The sequence below is a fragment of the Physcomitrium patens genome, chromosome 10 (assembly GCF_059467195.1).
Source record: "Physcomitrium patens ecotype Gransden chromosome 10, ASM5946719v1, whole genome shotgun sequence".
In the NCBI taxonomy this organism is placed as follows: domain Eukaryota; kingdom Viridiplantae; phylum Streptophyta; class Bryopsida; order Funariales; family Funariaceae; genus Physcomitrium; species Physcomitrium patens.
Window position 1 is genome coordinate 11,363,811 of NC_143419.1, and position 19,830 is coordinate 11,383,640.

General features: G+C 38.9%; 1 protein-coding gene across 3 annotated transcripts; it reads right to left on the reverse strand.

Annotated features, from left to right (window-relative positions):
• Positions 1-509: 509 nt before the first annotated feature.
• Positions 510-19,144, reverse strand: LOC112287434 (callose synthase 9). 3 transcript variants are annotated; one of them, XM_024530395.3, is made up of 48 exons: positions 18,391-19,144; positions 17,495-17,592; positions 17,237-17,373; positions 16,845-16,968; positions 16,407-16,517; positions 16,079-16,207; positions 15,743-15,847; positions 15,395-15,489; positions 14,886-15,012; positions 14,410-14,544; positions 13,916-14,089; positions 13,580-13,756; positions 13,125-13,227; positions 12,555-12,678; positions 12,155-12,344; positions 11,872-11,924; positions 11,476-11,536; positions 11,284-11,365; positions 11,061-11,110; positions 10,690-10,776; positions 10,282-10,376; positions 10,040-10,153; positions 9,747-9,852; positions 9,380-9,546; positions 8,837-8,963; positions 8,487-8,635; positions 8,278-8,365; positions 7,893-8,053; positions 7,569-7,678; positions 7,099-7,302; positions 6,795-6,863; positions 6,459-6,651; positions 5,978-6,092; positions 5,579-5,698; positions 5,287-5,408; positions 5,023-5,106; positions 4,660-4,772; positions 4,386-4,438; positions 4,090-4,266; positions 3,880-3,927; positions 3,537-3,692; positions 3,300-3,413; positions 2,950-3,038; positions 2,658-2,816; positions 2,330-2,552; positions 2,048-2,098; positions 1,638-1,820; positions 510-1,444 (listed from the first exon to the last, which is right to left on the reverse strand). In XM_024530395.3, exons 1-48 carry the CDS (start codon positions 18,626-18,628, stop codon positions 1,208-1,210), a joined length of 6,027 nt encoding a protein of 2,008 aa, XP_024386163.1. In that variant the 5' UTR covers positions 18,629-19,144; the 3' UTR covers positions 510-1,207. The 3 variants fall into 3 exon arrangements, with proteins under 3 accessions (XP_024386163.1, XP_024386162.1, XP_024386165.1); XM_024530394.3 differs by having other exon boundaries at positions 6,459-6,654; XM_024530397.3 differs by having other exon boundaries at positions 6,459-6,654; positions 14,882-15,012; positions 18,391-18,625.
• Positions 19,145-19,830: the final 686 nt, after the last annotated feature.

Below are 19,830 nucleotides of genomic sequence, written 5' to 3' on the forward strand. Positions count from 1 at the left end.
CTGCAAAGTAGCCTATATTTTCACTTAATGAAGTCCATGAAATAACATTGATTCTAACATACCTATAATGTCGAAATGAATATTCAAGCGCCTCCATTGTGCTACTGTATTGATAATATTGATGAGATCCAAGTTTGGCATTTGCCCATTGCGCCCTTCAACATAATCTTGTTATCTCTCATCTGACTTTGTTGTGTTTCTACTTGGAGTTGTAGTATTCATACAACATTTGGCATCCAACAATTGTTACCTCTTTGGACTATGACGTGTAACATTGGCTTCAATATTATCTTCCCACTTAATCAAAAACGAAATAGGTTCTTGTTTGCGTCTATTATCCAATATTTACCATGCACACTTACTTTATTGAAGCTGCAAGTCAAGATGAGGGCTAGTAATGGTGATAGATGCAACAAAGAGGAATTAAAAGACTAATATTACATACACCTGAATGAAGGAAACTCAATCATCGTCATCTTCCACATCAAGGATTCTCAGAAAGCTACAGATAATTTTCAACGTAGTATCTTGTCCTTTCAATTTGTGAAAGCATGCTCCTTATCACATAGGCTACAGGGCAGAATCTGTTGTTCGAACCGAGGCAATGATCTGAAAGGGGACAAGACGTTCCGATCAACAGATTCACTGATCGATTGTAGCTTCCAATACACTTGGTCTCTCGAACTAGATACTAGCCCGGGATATCCGAAATCAAAAACTAAACTGATCATGGTTGCTATGTCTGTGTCACATACAATAAGCAAAATTTCTGGTGAAAAACATAGGTGCTATCCACTCCTGTAGATTGCTCTAAATTACTGCCCTATAGCCTCCATCGGTGTTCTAATCTGACGCTACCAATTCCTTGCGCTCCTTGAAAGACTCGGACGCCTCATAATGTCTACCTCTATGACGTCAACTTAAAAACGTGAAAACAAATAGAGCGGGACCACACATTGAAAGTGTAGGTCCTTATCCTTGACAGACATGGGATCAAGGGGCCAAATATCCAAATAAAACTTCTGGCCGTAATAAAAAAAAGATCGACCGAGAGATATAGATCGCGGGGTCGAAAGGAAGAAAAAAAAGAAAAAAAGAAAGAAAGAAGAAGACACTACTGAACGCTTAAGACATAATTTCGGAAAAACCAAACTTCAACCAGTGGAACTGGCATCAGGATGCTTCGAAGTTAAGTAAAAACTCGATACTACATATTACTGTTAGGATTATTTCCAGCCAACAACGTCGAGATCTCCAGTCCCCTACTGAACGCCTGATTAAATACAAGGCGAGTTTGGAAAGTTGAGACAAAAGGAAACCAGGATAGTATGGCAATGGGAATGAACACAATAGCTCCCATGAAAGCTTCATAAAGTCTTGCTATAGCTCGAATCGACTTCCACAAACCCAGCCGCTTCATAACAGGCCGAATCGCAATTGCGATCTGCACACAAAAAGATAAAAACAAACAAAAAAGAAAAAAGTTGGTTCAGATTTCTATGTTTGCACCTTCTCCCACCTGATTAACGAATCCTGCTTCTGACCAGACTTAGAATCATAAACAGCATTATTCTAGATGCTAAACAGATGCAAAGAAAGTGCATACAAGCGAAGAACACCGAAAAAATAACACTTACAGAAATTAGGCCCCAGCCAGTAGGGATGAGTGACAAAGCACATGCAAACACATCGCCAATTGTAAGAGCCGTCATCGCCACAGCGACAATCACACCGCCGATAATGGCCAAGAAAACCGTCATTTGAAAGAGCCGCAGAAAGAGTTGAAAGTTTGCCCATGATTTTTGGTTCATAGAAAACACCTGAAAACTCAAGATCAAAAAAATGATCAAGTAACGAAACAAAATGAAATAAATACATAATTTGTGTCATCTAAACCCCAATCTAAGCTGATTGTTATCTTCTTTATACTTATTTACTTAGTTCTTTTCTTTTCAAATTATTTTTTAAAGACGATTTTTCCCTAACGAGTTCAAAAGAAAAAGCACGAATTAGGAAATTAAGGTAGTGAAAGAACAATGCTGCTTACTTTGAATGTGAGTACAATCCCGACCAGCACACACCAAGAGAACCCATAGACCTGCATATAGAACAACCACAAGGCGCACAAAAATTCAGAAAGTGTAAGGAAGCAATGGACACATTAGGTATATCCAAAATGATCAGAGCCTCACATTACACGATACAAGACAATCTCTCGAAGATCTGGTACTTAAACCAGGATTTACTGAAATATTTATAACAAACTTGGTCAAATATGAAAGAGACATAGTAATGTAGAAGCTGAAAGGAAAGGGGGCAGAGATCTAACCCGGAATCCTTTGTCATGACCAACAACATTAAGTGCATATATAACACCATACTGGACTAAGAAGAATCGCAAGCTGAGCACTATCTCCCAAAATCGCCCTCGAGGTGTTTGAATGTGTGCTTGCTCCTCCAGCCACCAGACTTCCCAACTTTTCTTACCCTCGTCTCCGATGCCTCCTTTGTGGAATAACCAGTTCGTCCAGTCATCGAAGTCGGCCACAGTCCTGCGTGAGGGTCCATCAGTTGAGAACAAAAGGATAGATCACAAAACAGAATAGATAGACAAAGTAGGAGAACAAAACAAAGGTAAGGAATTCTCTGGTGCTCACTTTTGCCACTCAAATCCTGAAGGATTAAATATGTAAGGAGCCCACAGCCATGAAATGGCGAGAAACCAACTGCTAAATGTAAGAAGAACGTAGGTGAGAGTCGTCCGTTCTGAAGCCCCGTATGCAAGGTATACAATGAGCAGCAGCATAATCTCTAAACTGCATCCAAAAAAAAGTTAATAAAAAACTGAAGGCAATGCCACTTTTACTATTGCATCAGAAAATATTGAGTTAAAGATAATGTTCACTAACAGACAATGTGCACGGATGCTTGGACTGAGTAACAGCTTACGCTTTTACGAAGTGGCTCCGGGAGTACATTCGATAATTTTCAGCAAATGGAATATGTGCAACCACAAACCCTCTCCCAGTGCTTGCATACTGCGTGAACAACAAAACCAACTATCAACAATACACGAATACAGGTTGCATGTCACAGTTAATTTTGCCGTCAATTCGATTACTGTGTAGAATAAAAGGATTAGCACCGACTATTTTCAAATTACATTTTAGTACTGAACATTCTCGAAAAATCTAGATCTTTATTTAGAAAATATTGCAATGGTGTGCCTCGCTACCAAAAAACTGCAGTAATTCATCAGCAATTTTAACAAGCAGGAGGAAGAAGTAAGAAAACTGCACCTTGGCACCTCCATGGAGAATGGTGCGGCCAAAGTAGTGCGTTCGTGTGCCAAGTGAGAAGGTAAAGAAAACCGAACTCAATTGAAGCTGCATCGTAAGAAAGCTTATAATTGCCTACATTCCCAAAAATAGAAAGTTAGAGGACAGATTAAACAGCATAGTCACAAAAACTGACAAACAGATACGATTTAAAGAAAATATAACAGGAGAAGAAGAATGGTTGAACAAGTTTCGTACCTTCAAAATTCCTTCCTCTAATACGAAGTTCATAATCATAGGCACTGCAGTGAAAACACCTATCTGCAGAAGGAACTGAGTGTCGAGTGCTGATTGCAACGCCACATTAGTGGAAAGACCTTGGTCTTTAAGATTTTGGTCCACTCCTGATAGTGCCTGTAACAACATGTGAACCTCTATAACTTAGAAAAACAAAAAATCAAAAAAATAAAAACAAACAAACAAACAAACAAACAAATAGAATTAAACTTGAAATTATCCCACATAAAGTGAAGCTACAATTCAAACCCATGAATGTTAGCAACCATAACATGCTGATTGTAAATACTAGGACTGGACATACCAAATATACTTTGCCGTATAGAAACACGTAGACCGTCAAAACAGTCAGCTGTCAAACACAAAGTACAACAGCCTTAATCGTAAATCATAGAAAGTACAAAATGCATAAAATGGAAGAAAGCCTCCTCTAAGGGAAACACAACCGGCTTATGTTTGCATCCATCCAAAACGGCATTGATTCATCTGTAAACAGGTTACATATGAAACATACCATAGTCGTGAAATAATAACCAACAGTTGTAAAGAAGAAGGACAGCATCCGGAAGAAGTCAAAGAGTTGACCCAACCGATAGATATCACGACTAAGGGTTTGTTCCCCGTTTCCAGAGGCCACTTTCCCTTCAAATGCCGCAATTTGATTCAAGCCTACGTCTCGCCCCTTGCCACACTGGAATTCCCAAACAAGTAAAAATTATCAACTTAACAGCCATTGAAAAGTAAATATCTAGCACTCGAGATAAAAATCTGCAATCGAAGTACAGTAGGTCATGTGAGGATGCAAGTGACCTGAATGTATTCATGATGGGTAACATTCCCTAGTCGTAAAGTAGAATTGAATCCTGCAGAAAAGCAATAGAGCTTGGTTGTAGCTGACCAGAGGATAAAGTTCCATAACAACGATTAACAACGATTAACAACGATTAATAACATGAACTCATTATGTACCCTCATCATGAGTCTGCATCAACAAACCCATCATACTTTATCTGTGGTTCATGGTATTTCTTGGGAATCACTACATTCAAAGTAAGAAATCAAGATATCAGGTGAATGATGGAACCTGCAAAAATATCTTCACTAAGGTTAATCTGCTTCGATGCCTTACTGATGCCTCCCCTTGTGATATGGAAAATGCGGTCAAAGACATCCGGGTGTCCATAGTGCATTCTCACCCTACAGCAAATGGTGCGGTTACAGCAGAAATAAACTTCATCGAATACCATTTCCGCAGAATGTTTGAAGCGTACGAGCATGACCGTAGCGAAATACGAAGCATTACGAGTCAATTCGTACACTGCAGCATACTATAAGCCAACAGAAACATGAAGCTGAAAGATTCAACCTAATAAAAATCCATTTTAGATTAAACAATAATGACCATGTAGTTGGCTATCAGTTTCTCATAGGGTTTCGAATTACTTACTTGAGTGGATTTGCAAGAACCCGTTGGCCAAGTGTTACGAAGCTCCGCTCCTGGAGAGACATGAACCATGCCAAAGAAGACACACTGCAACCAGAAAGATAGTAATTCAGGGGTTTAGCAACATGCTGTAGAACGGAAGCTTCCTGCTGAAAACGCAGATTGAGAAGGTGTAGTTAAAAAGCCATTTGATCATAAGTAATGCTCAACTTCCACCTCAAAATTTCAAGCTCAGAATTTATGGAAGATAGTGATGTAGACTTGCACCTTCCAGTAAACACATGCTCACGAACACCAAGAATGGTGGGATTTCGGTGCCCATATCTCCTAGATTCATTAAATTCTTCCAGAAGGTTCCTCATCTTGAAAGTTTCTTCCAAGTAATGCTCCTGCATCAATGAGAGGGTATCCACAAATATGACGTCAAATCCCACCAACGTTCAAACTCTACTGAAATTCTGCAGGTAAAATATAAAAACCACTAATTCATGTTTGATTTGAAAGGAGAGAGCTATCAAAATAGTTGCACCACGCAGAGTCCTTCGCAAGGTAGACAAACCTGATTCATGTCAATAGTCTGAAGGGCTTCCCCACGAGTAAAAATAATCGCATGGTTTTGATTTTCAGGCTTGCCCTCCCCTAAAATTACTTCTCCGGGCAATTTTATAGAGTAAATTTCCTGCGTCCAATTCCATACCGTGAGGATTTTGGGGATTTCAATCCTTGTAAAATAACAGGAACAACATGATGAAAAGTTACTTAATTAAATGAAATCAAATAAAAAATATAATAATGTGCTTCTTTGGTCATCCAAAAGCTAGAAACTTTAGGTGTTGCATTGCAACTCAGAAATAAATCAATGTAAATAAGTATTATAAAGATGTGATGACTACGAGGATATTTGCGGCATGTCATGAGAACTAATAAGTCAATGAACCAGAATTGATTGTATCATCACCTGATCATTTCCACTAGGATCAGCTTTCATAAGTTTTGAATAATATTCAGTCACCTCCTTCCCTTCAGTCTTCACCTTAGCCTTATGGATGTAGGATATTCTCAAAGAATCAAACCTGTCAAGTCAAATGGCAACATAGGCAACCTCTATTAGATGTGGTGGCATTATCCAGTCAAGAATGCCTTGCGTGCTTCTGCGCACATGGTTACTGAAAAAGCGTAGAAAAGTTTGTTAACTAGCTCAAAGGGCCAACGTTGTTTTGGCCGTCAAAGCATGCTTAAGAAATTCCAGAGGTTTAAGACTTGACGACGAAGAGAACAACGTTGTGTAAGAGCGGTGAGAATGCCGAAGGTACGATAGCTGAAAATATGAATGAAGAACAAGTCGCACATTCCACATGGGAAAATTTAATCCTAACAAATGACTGTAAAACCACAAGAACAAAAGCATTAACAGAAGGCAATTCGCAACAAGCACTCACGTCTTCATCAAGTACGAAATGTCAGCAGCTTTTTGTCGGCCTTCAGCTCCCTTATCTCCCTGGTTTTGTTCACCATAGATTTGGGCACTTACCACATAAAGAAACTTCAGTTCTGCCTGAGCTCTTGCATTCAGGACACCGGGAACTTGAGAGGCAGCCGACGTCAAATACTGACGTCCTTGTTCCAGATCTTCTGCTGAAATCCATACCAAACCCATTAAAGTGAAGTGAAAGTATCTAGCACAAAAGAACTTGAAACTGGATGAAACCTGATCGTTGCAACGTTATCCAACAAAACTAAATCTCGTTAACATCTTTCAACTGCAGAAAAATCACCTGATACAGTTGCTCCTTCTTGCTGCGACTGTAATACAAGAGCTCTTTTGTAATACATCATTCCACGAACTACAAGACAGCACAAGTATGTTACTTTGGAGCCATGTCTTGCAGCAATACCAGCACTACAAGAAATAAGCAAGAGAATCAAAATAATTAATTGCATCGCAGCATGAAGCATAGCGACATTGGTAAAATAAATACCAAAAGGATTCTGCCCACTCTTACTATGAATACTCGTAGATCCAACTCACCCAAAAACAGGAGGCAGAGAAGAGACCAACATGCCCAACAATGCACTTACCTGTTCGAGCAAGGGTCTGGCCTCGATAAGAAGCCCAAAGGCGCAACTTCAACTTGACATCTTCATTAAGATCTTCGGGTTTCCTTGGCTGTTCATTCTCCTTGAACTTGAACTCTTTAGGAAAGATTGTCTTCAGAAGAGCCTTTTTCGCTTCACGGTCTTCCTTCTTTGGATAAACCCTCTCCAAAAAATTATTCCACTCATCTGTAGAATGCCATGTACACAATCGAACTCATGTGGATAAACAACTGCCTCAGGTCAAATTATGAGAGTATTCTGACGAAATCTAGATTACAAAGGTGGTACGTATCATGAACGTGAGAAACTAGAAATAAAAGAATCCTCAAATTGAACCAAACGAATTCCTTAAAATATTAGACGTGCATATCCAGCAGTATTTAGAAAAGTGTTTCATATCACATGTAGTAGACGAAGAGGGTAACCGAGGGCCAGAACATAAAGACACAAACCTGGAACAATTGTCCTCAAATAGTACATCATAGAGATGCCATCATCGTTTTCTTTGGCAAGCTGTTGGGGACTGTAAATCACGTCTTCCGAATAATACGGTGTAAAAACACTGTACCCCATCACTCAAACAGAGAAAATCTTTATTAATATCAATCAACGATACTAACAAAAGTTGCCAGCAATGGCAGTGAAGATCCTTGTACCCATCACTAAAGGTTAAGTGACAAAGCATGAAAACATTATGCAAACTCCATGACCTCCGCTCTAATTTATTAGATTTCTCACCAAAAGATTGAAATAAAGACCACAGCAGTATGGCTCACCTGAAAGAAAGCATTTTACGAACAGACGGTGCGTTGGGCATTCTCATAAACAAAGAATTACTGAAGAACTCCAATCGTCGACGAGCTTCCAGATTCTCTGGTACATTTAAGGCTGATTCCTTAAATGTCAAAATGCTATGTAGTCTTTCAACTAGTGCTTTCTGTACATCGGAACGATTGTGGTTAGGTAGAAATCTATTGTCTCGGTAATACCAGCATTCTTTACATCAAGTCCTAGATAATCTAAAACTCCAAGACAGGCAAAGTATTCGGAAATACTGAAATATAGTTCAAAACATGAAGATTCAGGAAGTGTATATCCCTCAGAATCTAGAATTGCATTAAGTGAACCGAATAATTCAGAGGAAAATGTAAAGAAACGTACTGATTCTTCGGTAGGTAAAGCCAAATCTGAAAACAGCCGCCCAGACTGTTTTGCAGTTTGAAGCTCGTAATTACCTTCAGCGTCGTTTCTATTCACGAAACCATACAAGGCTCAGATTACGAACAGGAAAACATATGACCCACTTCAGCATACATATTGACTACTTGTAAAGCACCAAGCGACAGTGTCCACTGATCTGAATGCCAGACCTCAATTCCGAATCGGCAATGAAATCGCGCATCACCACGTCATAGAAATCTAGCAATTCTTTCCGGAGAGATTCTGTATATTCCTTTTTCATTTTGTCGTCTAGAGCACCTTCCTTCACGAGATCATCGATTTTTTTAGACTCGCGGATCTGTTAAGTAGAGAACGAGACCCAGCAAAGTTAATTCACAAACGACTTCCCAAGTCGCACATGTTGAGCGTGTCGCTGAACTCAATGCCTCATATTCTATAACACAACATTTACTTGAACCATTTCTAAACTTGCAGAGCCATGATCTTATAACAAGTTTTGTGTAGATAAATCAAACAAAACACTGTACAAGTCACTTACCACAACAGTAGTAAGCCCTGCAGCCTTATCCAACAATTTGCGGAGTTGGCTCTTCCTCAAATTGAATTTATTCCTCAACTGACGAACATGCATAGCCTGTTCCAAACCCTCGTAGACCTTGGTCACCCTGCCATCCAGCCGGGAGCAGAAAAGGACGTAATTGCGACCTCCAGTCAGACAACGCTCAAGAGCTAGTCTTATGCATAAAAAGGAACAATGAGAAAAGCCCCCTGCCATTAAGATGTTGAAGCAGTCGACCAAACACAAGATAGTATCTTCGGCCATTCATAACTAAACAACCTACAGGAAGGATCGAGGTAGCAACTTTAAACTAGACATTTATGATAGGTAGAATGTAGACCTACCGTGCAAACAACATTCCTCAATCTAAAGGTGAAGTGAAGAGTATGTAGAGCATGATTAAATCCATAGAAGATCGAGAACAATGTAAATCTTCCGCAACTCTCTACGCAAAAGGAGTAAACTAAACCTAACGTCATTGCCAAAATGCATTGTGAGATTATTATCTAAACGCAGACATACCAAAGAGCCCCTTGATCATTCATCAATAGATACTCCAGTATTATTCGTAGCACGTAGAAAGCCTCTTGTACGGCAAACATCATGTAAGGATCCTTCCCTATTTTTTCGCAGAGGTCATCCTGATTAGCTTGCTTATGTACTTCCGCCATGTCACAGGCGACATAAACCTGCATCCAGCACCCAAAACCAAGCACTTGGTAAACAATTACCCGGCTAGCCTAAGATTTACAAGATTAGCAGCTCTAATCGTCTCGCTCAAAACACACAGATCTATAGGATATGTGACGTGAAACCAAATGTAGTAAGGTCCCATCATGGTGCCATCATAGTGACAACATTCAATCAACAAAAACTAAGAACCACACACCTTATTGGCTAGTAAGAACAAAGGCCACTGAATCAGTGTAAGAGGTTGTGAAGATGTTGTCAAGGGTGTTGAGATATTAAGTGGCATGACTAACAAGTCTCTCTCTCTGCACAGGCATGACGACAAATAGACAGGTCCTCATCAGGTACAGAGCAAGGTCATCAGGTAGAAAGTGCAAACAGCATAGTTTCGCCTATGAGACTTAAGCGATAAATAGTGAAAGAGTATCAAGATGGTATGGAAAAGAGATAAATCACTCTTCAGAAGTCCAAAACTATAGATATTTGTCTCACTTATTGCTGATGAGATCTTCTTCACGTAAGGATATGATCACTTCGTTCCAAATAGGAGCGAAACGTCTAGCATCAAGCTTTGGTTTGCGCATATCAGCTGACTCCCTCATAGCCCTGCGAGAATGAACGTAGGGATTCAAATCCAGACCCAAATCTAATGTCACAGAACTTAATGTATTTTGAGACTTATCATAACGCAAGATTTAGTGATCATAGGTCTTTTTTCACGCGAAGTGTAGTACATAAACTCTTGATGAGGTTGGTTAGGTTGCAGACGTTTCGTAAATGCTGATGGCAAGGACGAGAAATGAGTACGCAACATGTGAAGAGACCGAATCTGGCACATTGAAAGAAAAACAAACACAAGATTGAGTAACCAAGTGTCACTGAATTCGAGGCACATTCTAATGCATACTAACTGTATCTGTACCAAAGATTTACTGGGGAGCATAAGTTTGCCTCAATTGACTACACTATTTAAGTTTTCTGGAATAAGACCACTGCAAATAGATAACCAAATCGAACGAAGCACTACAAACTAGCACAAATATCATCGACTTTTGCACTCATTCCAGCTTCATGCAAGAACAGAAATTTCATATCCTGCATTTGGTTCACATAACGTACACAAGATTTGAATCATCACCCACCTCTCCAAGTCCTATTCTGGCTCCATTGAGCCCTCCAACAAGTGCAGAGATAACCGTATACCAAATTTGCAGATCCAGGAAATAAATCTGGAACATGAATATTGGATCATACAATTAATAAAGGTTAAAACCCTGCACTCGACCTCAATGATCAAATTCATACACATTTTTCATATCATGAAAATTACGAGTATCATGGCCTTCTCAAACTGGTGCAAAAACCGTACACCTCACAAATGGGAACAGTGAATCTAGAAGCTCAAAATTAAAAAATACAAGAAGGCAGCTTTCTTTAAACTTTTACACAAATACTTCCTCAATCGAAAACTCAACGTGACTCAGAACACTAGTTGATGGCACGAGTAAAATACCATGACAACAGGAGCCCATAACGAAACAAGAGTAAGCGCATTATGATGACCTAACAAAACATACAAAGAGTTGTTAACAATCACATCGTGTAAGGCTGCGAGTGACAAAACCTCAATTCAAAAAAACGAACTGAAACAAGAGAACAAGTAAAACAACTTCTATTGAACATGTCGTTCAGCAGAGACTGATACCCTGGAAAAGATAGTGGTTTCGGAGACATACTTTTTGAGAAAATATCTCTCCATCGATAATCGATATTTTTGATGTCGATGATGGCTCGTGTTGGCTTCACCATAGTGTTGATCTGCATTGCGCGTCACCTACCTTTGTTAGTCACTCTTATGATACTCCATTACTCTGATCACAATTATCTCCATTACCAGTACTTTCCTGGACACGGTGAGAGGAAATCACCTGAAGGAAATAGCTAAAGGAGAATTTGCAAGCCAAGACGAGCAGCCAGAACAAAATGTACCTGCCATATGACAAAGTCAAATATCAACTTATTGATTTCTTTATGATAGTACCTTGCAGATCCTTTCAGCATTCAAAAGTGTGGGAATGTCCCAACAAGGATAAGAAAGTATCCTTCTCTATTGTTTTGAACCTTAAAGCTGTCCTAGAATTTCAAGTACTGTATCTTTGTAACTTTGGTGAAATATGGCTACCTCAACATGGCTAAGAAGCACATAATTTCCTACACACATGTTTTAGTTCATTGAACCGCCTCAGAGCATTAAAGACTAAAGATCGGGATTTCATAGTTTATCATCTAAACGCCTAAAGGATTTGAGCGTTGACATTGCTTACGAGAGATAATCGCCAGTGCTTTCATACATACCACGTCCCACATAATACCGTTCCTGGTGTGAAAATAGCACCCAAAAATTAGAATCGCAAATAAATTTCTATTTTTGTTTATTTCAGATTTCGTTTATTTAAATTATATATATATATATATTTAATGAATATTAAAAACTTTAAAAACTGCTTCGTATAGATTTCGCATACATTTCCTAAGCACAGAAAAAATATAATCAATAGGAAATAGAAAATAGAGAATAAAAAACATCAACTGCGAAATATGAGTTACCTGGTGCACCCAATTCAAAAACGATAAAGGACCAAAGTTAAAGTACTTCTCAGTTAGCCGTCGAAGCCAAGGCATATTCAACAGCAGCGCAACAAAGAGCTGTGATCCTCCGTAAATTATCAAGAGAATGCAATAAAGTCTAAACCATGTACTCGAATTCGACCCACTGTCTTGTTCCTGAATTGTCTTCCTGCAAGTATCGAAATTAAATCAGAAATTTTACATCAAGTAAAAAGATACCTTCGGAACGTAACCAACCAAGAAGTCGGCCAGAAATTAGTAGAACGTCAGCAAGGGCTTGGTTACATAATCCAGTCTGTAATTAAGGACACGAGTTTAAAACTGTACGAACAATGTGGACCGTAACCCACAATCCTTAAGAAACAGAGAAAAGACTTACACAAATAGAATAATAATAGCTGCTGAGAGACTGGCGAACCAAATCAATCGCAGCCAAATTCTTGATAAAGTGCGTGCTCGTGTACTTCTGTATGCTCCGATCATTAATATCACATCTAACACAGCTGGACAATACAGCAGATAAGGTTTATCAGAAAACAACACTTCACCACTTTGTAGACAAGCCCTTTAGGCAGGAACAAAAAGCGTAAAGTATACTTTTGAAACTAATAAATTCACCATCTCTAATATGATCACTAAAATGAAGAACAAACTGTAGTGAGCAAACCATTTTCTGAAACATATCAAACTTGACGGCCAATTTAAAAGAGCACACTTTATAACAGAACTGGTGTTGTAAGTTAAAATTCCCGGAACACTAATACATTTCTTCACCAATGATCCACACAAACTATCATAGAAACAAGCGCGAAGATCATATGTACACTTTCAGAAGAACATCATCACAATTAAAACATCCAACAGAAATGCGATGCGCCAGAAATCATCTTACATACATCATGCTGCAACTTGATGTTAGTTTGCAAAATAAAACCAGAGGTTGACTTACATTGTAAAAATTTCATGGCAACAAATGTGGGACCAACGCTCAAAATGTACTTGATGCTGACCGAATTCAGCTTCGCATCGCAGAAGGCAAAAATTGCGAGTCCCTAGTAGCACCGAAAAAAGTATATCAGTTTTGCCAATGAAACCCTGTTGCAAGATACGAAGACATTGTTCCAAAAACAATTACTGGATAGTCACAAGGACGAACGACCAGACACATCGTCCCAACACATCAACCGTACCATTTCAGAAAGTCCTCGAAAGGTCTTCAGAAAAACAATAAAGCATAATAGCAGATAAAAAGTTCTACACAGAATTACATGAGATAATAAAGGGTCCAAGTTACAATGCAAAATGTTATCCGATTCAAAGCCCGAGCAAGGTGTTGACAATGGATAACCAAGACGCACTCAACCTTACAGTTCATTAGGCAGAATGTATAAAAGGTCAAACTACCTGAAGCATGCAAACAAGGAAAATCCAAAGTCGGTGAAAACTATGATACAAGTGTAGGCCGCTGCGGTGCTCGACAAAGTGAGATTTCCCTGCTTTTCTCTCCCTTCGCTGACTTGGTTCCGAACGTTGATCTCGATCCAAAAGTAGTGGAACTTGATCTTGTGCTTCTCGGGATTTCTGAACACCAGCTTCAACCGTATCAGTTTAATCAATCCTAAAACTTAAAGCCAACAAAATTGGAGTTGCAGTAATTATCGAGATTCAGATCAAACTCAATTTTACCAAGGGCACCGAGTTAGGGTGAATACATGCAATATGCCCGATATGTCTACTTACAAATTTGCTCGTCTTCTTATTAGTGATCTGCTTCGGCTTTACGAAAAATCCAGAATTCAGCCTCCACGGCCACCCCAACTCAAAGCAAAACGGAGCCCAAAAATACTCATTAAAATCATCATAATTTCGCCACCTTGAATGTGGAGATTTTCCATGGTTGCAAACCTTGGCTTCCTGAATTGGTTCAACAAATGAAAAGCCAGAGGAAAACGGTGTGAATTTGAAAAACGTTAATACTTGATAATAGGATAATTGAAAATTACTTCTACTTGCAACGTATTCAACTGGCAACTTAAATTCAAAAAGAAGACTGTAAAGCGGCCATTTTGTTGCAGGTTTTCTAGACATGATTAGCTGATGATTCCTACAAAATCAGATTCATTCTGTTCTAGCATCGTCTGAAAATAATTTGTTCAGGACATCACAATAACAGAAACAGTGTATTCAGGGCAATGATGAATTTGGTATTTCGAGCCCTGTTGTCGAAACCTTACCGCCGCAACTATCTCATGAATGGGTTTGATGATCGCATCCAAAAATGAGTCACTATCCCTCAGGATTATTGATTTTTGACGGAAGCCATTCTTTGACAAACTATCTGTACCTTCTGCACAAATTTCATATGCCATCTGCACACCCCAAAAACAAAAGAAATCCAAATATTACATCAATTGAGGTCATAGTAATCTGATGAATATCGTATTTTCACGAAAACAGAAAACATTGTTTGGCATGATATACTTTTTCAACAATACGAACCTCATAACAAAACACTTGAAGTACAAACCGCATTAGGAAATTTGGATTTCAACTCTCTGAAAAGAATTATGACGACATGGCCAAAAATTTAACCTCAGAGATCTCCCTAATCAAAATTCAACACGGTAACTCACAGAAATCACATAACTAGAAATGCAAATCAAACCAGCAATGAGACACAGAGAATGGATAATAACAAGGACATACTCACGTGATGATAGATGTAACAGATACACTCTGGCAAGAACCGCACGTTCGAGGCCTCTCCCCAGATCAAGAGGTACAGGGCTGAGAACAAGAGCCGCGGTTGTGGTATGACAGCAGAATCTTGAAAACGACTGTAGAGTACGTGTGTTCACACGACAATCAGAAAGCAGATGTTAGAATCAATAGCATGCAATCAAGTAATACAGACTGAATCAAATTGTTCTGCACCAAACCAAATATAATACTCTAATTAACTTCCAGATAGGATGACACAGATATTGACAAGTTCCTGACAGGTAATAAAATGAAGGGGAAGAGAGGCATTCCAGCAACACCTGCAACTTGTGCGAATTCAATGTCCTTAACAGCAAATTTGGAGCAAATATTCATACATTATAATGCTAAAATGCATTTAGGAACAACTTTCTTAATTATCATTTTTATTTTTAAATCATGAAATTTATGAAAAAGTATGAAGCAAAATAAGAATGAAACAAAATAATAGCTGCTTACAAATTTGAATACTTTTCCTTCCTTAGGAAATCGCACCATCGTTCATAGTTTTCCAGCAATTTACTATGTACACTAATGATGGAACTTTGATCAAGCTGAGAAACACAGTAGAGTACAACATCAATTAGCCACTATGCCAGAGGAATACAACTTCAAAGCTTCCAAAACTAAAGAAAAGCAGCAGAACTTCACTGCAATTCAAAAATTTAAACCTAGCAACCAATATGTAATAAAGGCAAGTAAATCAAGTAACAAAACTAAAAATAGATTTTAAAATCAAACAGACGATACTAACTGATGTGGCTTCACCGAAGGATCAGAAATTATGCACCTAAAGAAAGGATGTACCTTGAGTGATGCATCAGAATCTCTGTTACCAAGAGACCCAAGGTGTGATTGAGAGTTGGCCAAAAGGAGAACTAGATGCTCTCGCTGATTCAAGACGTTATCAGTCTGTTGCTCAATCAACGTACAAGGCATCAGTACTCAAAGAGATTATGTGGAAACAATGAAAATGAACATCAATACCTAAAAACCACATTCCAATTCAATGATATAAACATGAAAGATATGATACCTGCACAGTGCTATCAAGTGGAATCGCAGAAAACATGCAATAATAGATTTGCGAGAAGGGAAGGATGAACGACGGGGTAGGGGGAGGGAGAGAGAGGAGGAAAATACCTGAAATCCAAAGCCATATTGCAAGAAGTCAAAGATATCCAGGTTCCTTGTCCTTGGCGGCGTGAAGTCAGCACCAAATTCATAACCGTCAGGAAGATTCAAAGTAATAGTGTTGATCGCTGCCATTACCTGCACTTGCGAGACATGTCAACAGGGAACAAACTCATCGACGAAGGCAATGACAATTTGTTGGATCAGGTTTTCGTTACAATCGAAATGACCTAAAAGTATTGATTTTCCAAAAAAATATTGAGAACGAAGGCAAGGCAAAACTCGAAGTAAATAACCCAACGCCTATCAGTACAATGACTCGAGTTCCAGGTCCCACCTCAAGAGAGTTTTCAAAAGGATTAACCACGCCAGGAGCCTCGAAAGGTAGGATGTTGTAAGGCTTGTAGTCCTCAACCTTTTTAGCCGTCTTCTCTAGGTCCTCTTTCAACTGAAGAAACATTTAACATAAGCATCTGATATGAATCGCTCTCTCATACCCAGGGTTATATCTATACTTAAACGTTCTTTACAGGATTGCGATTTCCGATTTAATTAAGCAAAAAAACTATCATAGAATTGAAGTAAAATTTGCAAGATTCGTAAGGGTAAGACACTTAGTCAACCACCAAAATTAATCAATCAACTATATCGCAATATTAAGACCTTGATCCTCTAAAGAGCAACTCAAACCAATGCCCTTCATGATCAATGCCAGTAAGAGATCCAGTAGGGGAATTGTTCAAATCATTAATCTAGCAAAAGAAGCCCAGCTTACATCGGAATCAAATTCAACGTGACGCTGCATTTCTGGATTCTCCTTTATCAGGAAATCAAGCACCTCGTTCAGTATCTGACACGTGACATAAATTTTTCTTTTCATTTCCGTCCATTCTTCCGGACTGCATGACAAGACGTCAAAAGAGCATGTCATCTCCATAAGAAATCGAATAAAGAAAATCATAAAATCATTGCAACACAGAAATTAGCAAGCTCATTGAATACTCTAAATGACCTACTTGATAATTTATACATCTCATCAAAAGATGAAAGCAACAATATAATCACTGACTCCTGGAATTGTCCAGGATTTCACTACACGCATATCTAACAGCAACAATACTGGATACTATCAGGAAAAACATGGAGACAGGATAGAATAAGACGTACGATCTTTGAATGTATTGAGGCTGTCGCCGCAACCAATCCTCATCCTCAAGTTGGTCAAGATTTCTCTTTAAATGTTTGTAAAATTCTTCAATAATATATACATCTTGGCTACGATCTGTTTTCTCTCCACGAGTTTGCTGCAGCAAAAGTGAACGTAGTGTAGATGGAAACGTGAGCAATCATTAGAGCTCAATATAATAGCACTTAATATCAACGAGATAAAGACCTCAAGCAAAATCTTTAAAATACACATTTTACCTTAATGATTGATAGCAAACCCGTCTTGAACTGCAAAACACCTCTGGATTCACTCCGTGGATCCAGGTTTTGTGATAGCGCATATGCATACTCGAATACTGACACACACCCACACACACAAAAAGAATTTTGTTAATCCACTGATCTTTGCATCATAATGAATGAAGAAGGAATTCATAGGAACAATCCTTATGTTTAGATATAAAATACTTCAGGACTTCTGACTACGATTCCTCCAATAAATGTTCTTGTAGACTTTATTAGTGTTTGGTAAAACACACCTTAATTAATCCAAAAAAATTAAAAACAAAACAAAACCAAAAACATGAAGAGGAAGCAGTGCATAATGAACCCATTATGTCGCAAATTACAGCATTCTACCAAGCGTAACTACTAATTTCTTCCTTAGAAATAACATAACAATCCTATGCGATAATGGAGGTTAACGCAACTGCCGAATACTACTGGGAGTCGAATTTTCAACAAAAAGAGTAACGCTAACAAAGACGTGAGTGTTACACCCCTGCTAGTTACATATTCTAAACAACATAATAATTCACTCTTCAGATTGCAGCTCGTAGGAGGTAAGAAATGACATAAAATCCGATAACGAAACGTTGCACAATCCTGATAATCGCTTGGGTCACACGTGATGACTCTACTCTTAAACAAGATATTTATTTAAGTACAATTCTACTTCAACAGTTACAACACTCTTTTCCACAATTAATGTGACCGGAAAATGTAAATAAACATGTTCGACTTGTCCAATTGGAAAAAATCATGAAAAAATTGAACCAGCAGTCAACTGGAGAATCAAGCACGAAATTTGTTTATATATATGTAACCATGTACAATTGCAACAAAGAGAGGCGAAGATTCAAGTTAACACATACAGATACGCGCCACTTGTGGATATGTCTGCTCCACATCACGAGCCGTTTGCAAGATGTCGTCGATATTTTTTTTCTGTTGCAGAATTTGAGGCACAACAGAAGTATCACCGTAGCCATCTCCATAAGATTCATGCAATGTTCGCTCCTCCTCGGCCTCGATCGCAAGGCCAACTAGCCTCTCCCATTTCGCCAACACTGCCTTGCGAACAAGATGCGGCAACCTTGGCGGCATCGCCATAGGTAACCAGATCTCTTGTCTCACATGTGACTAATTGATTTCACTGCACGCGACTATCCCTACGGATTCTAATTCTCCACGCTCAGTAACCGACCATGCTCACTGTCCTGCACACACTCTCACACACTACTGCTTCTTTCGCATACCAATTCACCAAACTCTCCTGCACGGAGATGACTATGAACTGCACTTAAGAGCTTTGCTGAATCCAAACAATATCTCAGACATTCGAGCACAGCACGCAAACCCTTCCTCCCTGACGCTCTCGCTACAACTCTAGCACAAGAAGAACTAAACCCAATAGGAGTACCCTGAAGCTTAACGCATCACAAGAGAAAACGAGTAAAATTATTTGTAAAGCAACTGCTAAGAAGTCGGCTACGGAATATTGGCAGCGACGGTGGAAAACCAGGGAGGGGAAGGCGGGGCAAATGCGAGAGAGAGAGACAGACAGACAGACAGAGATGGGCGTGGTGAATCCGAAGAGCCTTCTTCGCCTTCTTCGCAGTCTTGACCAAGCGGGATTATGGGGGGTGAATGAGCGGCGAAAACACCTGAGCCCTTCTCCCCCGCCCTCTGACACGCTTCCCGCATCGTATCCCGCTTCGGATTTCGGGTCTAGGTTCGGTTGGTGGGCACGGGTGTAGGAATGGGCTGAGTCCAATCGAACCGGCGTCCGGACCGGCCGCTTCCTCTGTGTCTCGTCGACGTCAGCCTTTCTCTTTCGAATTTTGAAATAAGCGCCTCCGAGGAGGCTCCTCCACGTCATCGCCCTCGATAAATAATTGACTCACAAGCAGAGCGTCTGTCTAACAACGTTTTTTCTTTTCTTTTTTCATTTAAATCAGGTGTTCCATAAAAAAAGAAAATGAAAATGTAAAATTTATTTTTTTTATTTTATCTCAATTATTTTCAATGTGGTTTAAAAAGACTTTTGTGTCTAAAGGAATGAGATGTTCAAAATTTGTCTTAGAAACAATTCTTAATACTCTTTAATAATACCCACATAAGGTATTTAGTGCATGCATGTAAATAGTTATTTTAAATTATTTTTTAATTAAAATTTAAATGTTAATTTATTGAAGTTAAATATAATAATTGAGTCCTAAATAATTTTCAAACTCTAATTTAAAAAACTATGTATATATATATATATATATATATATATATTGTTATCCTATTAATTAGTCTCCAAAAAAGTA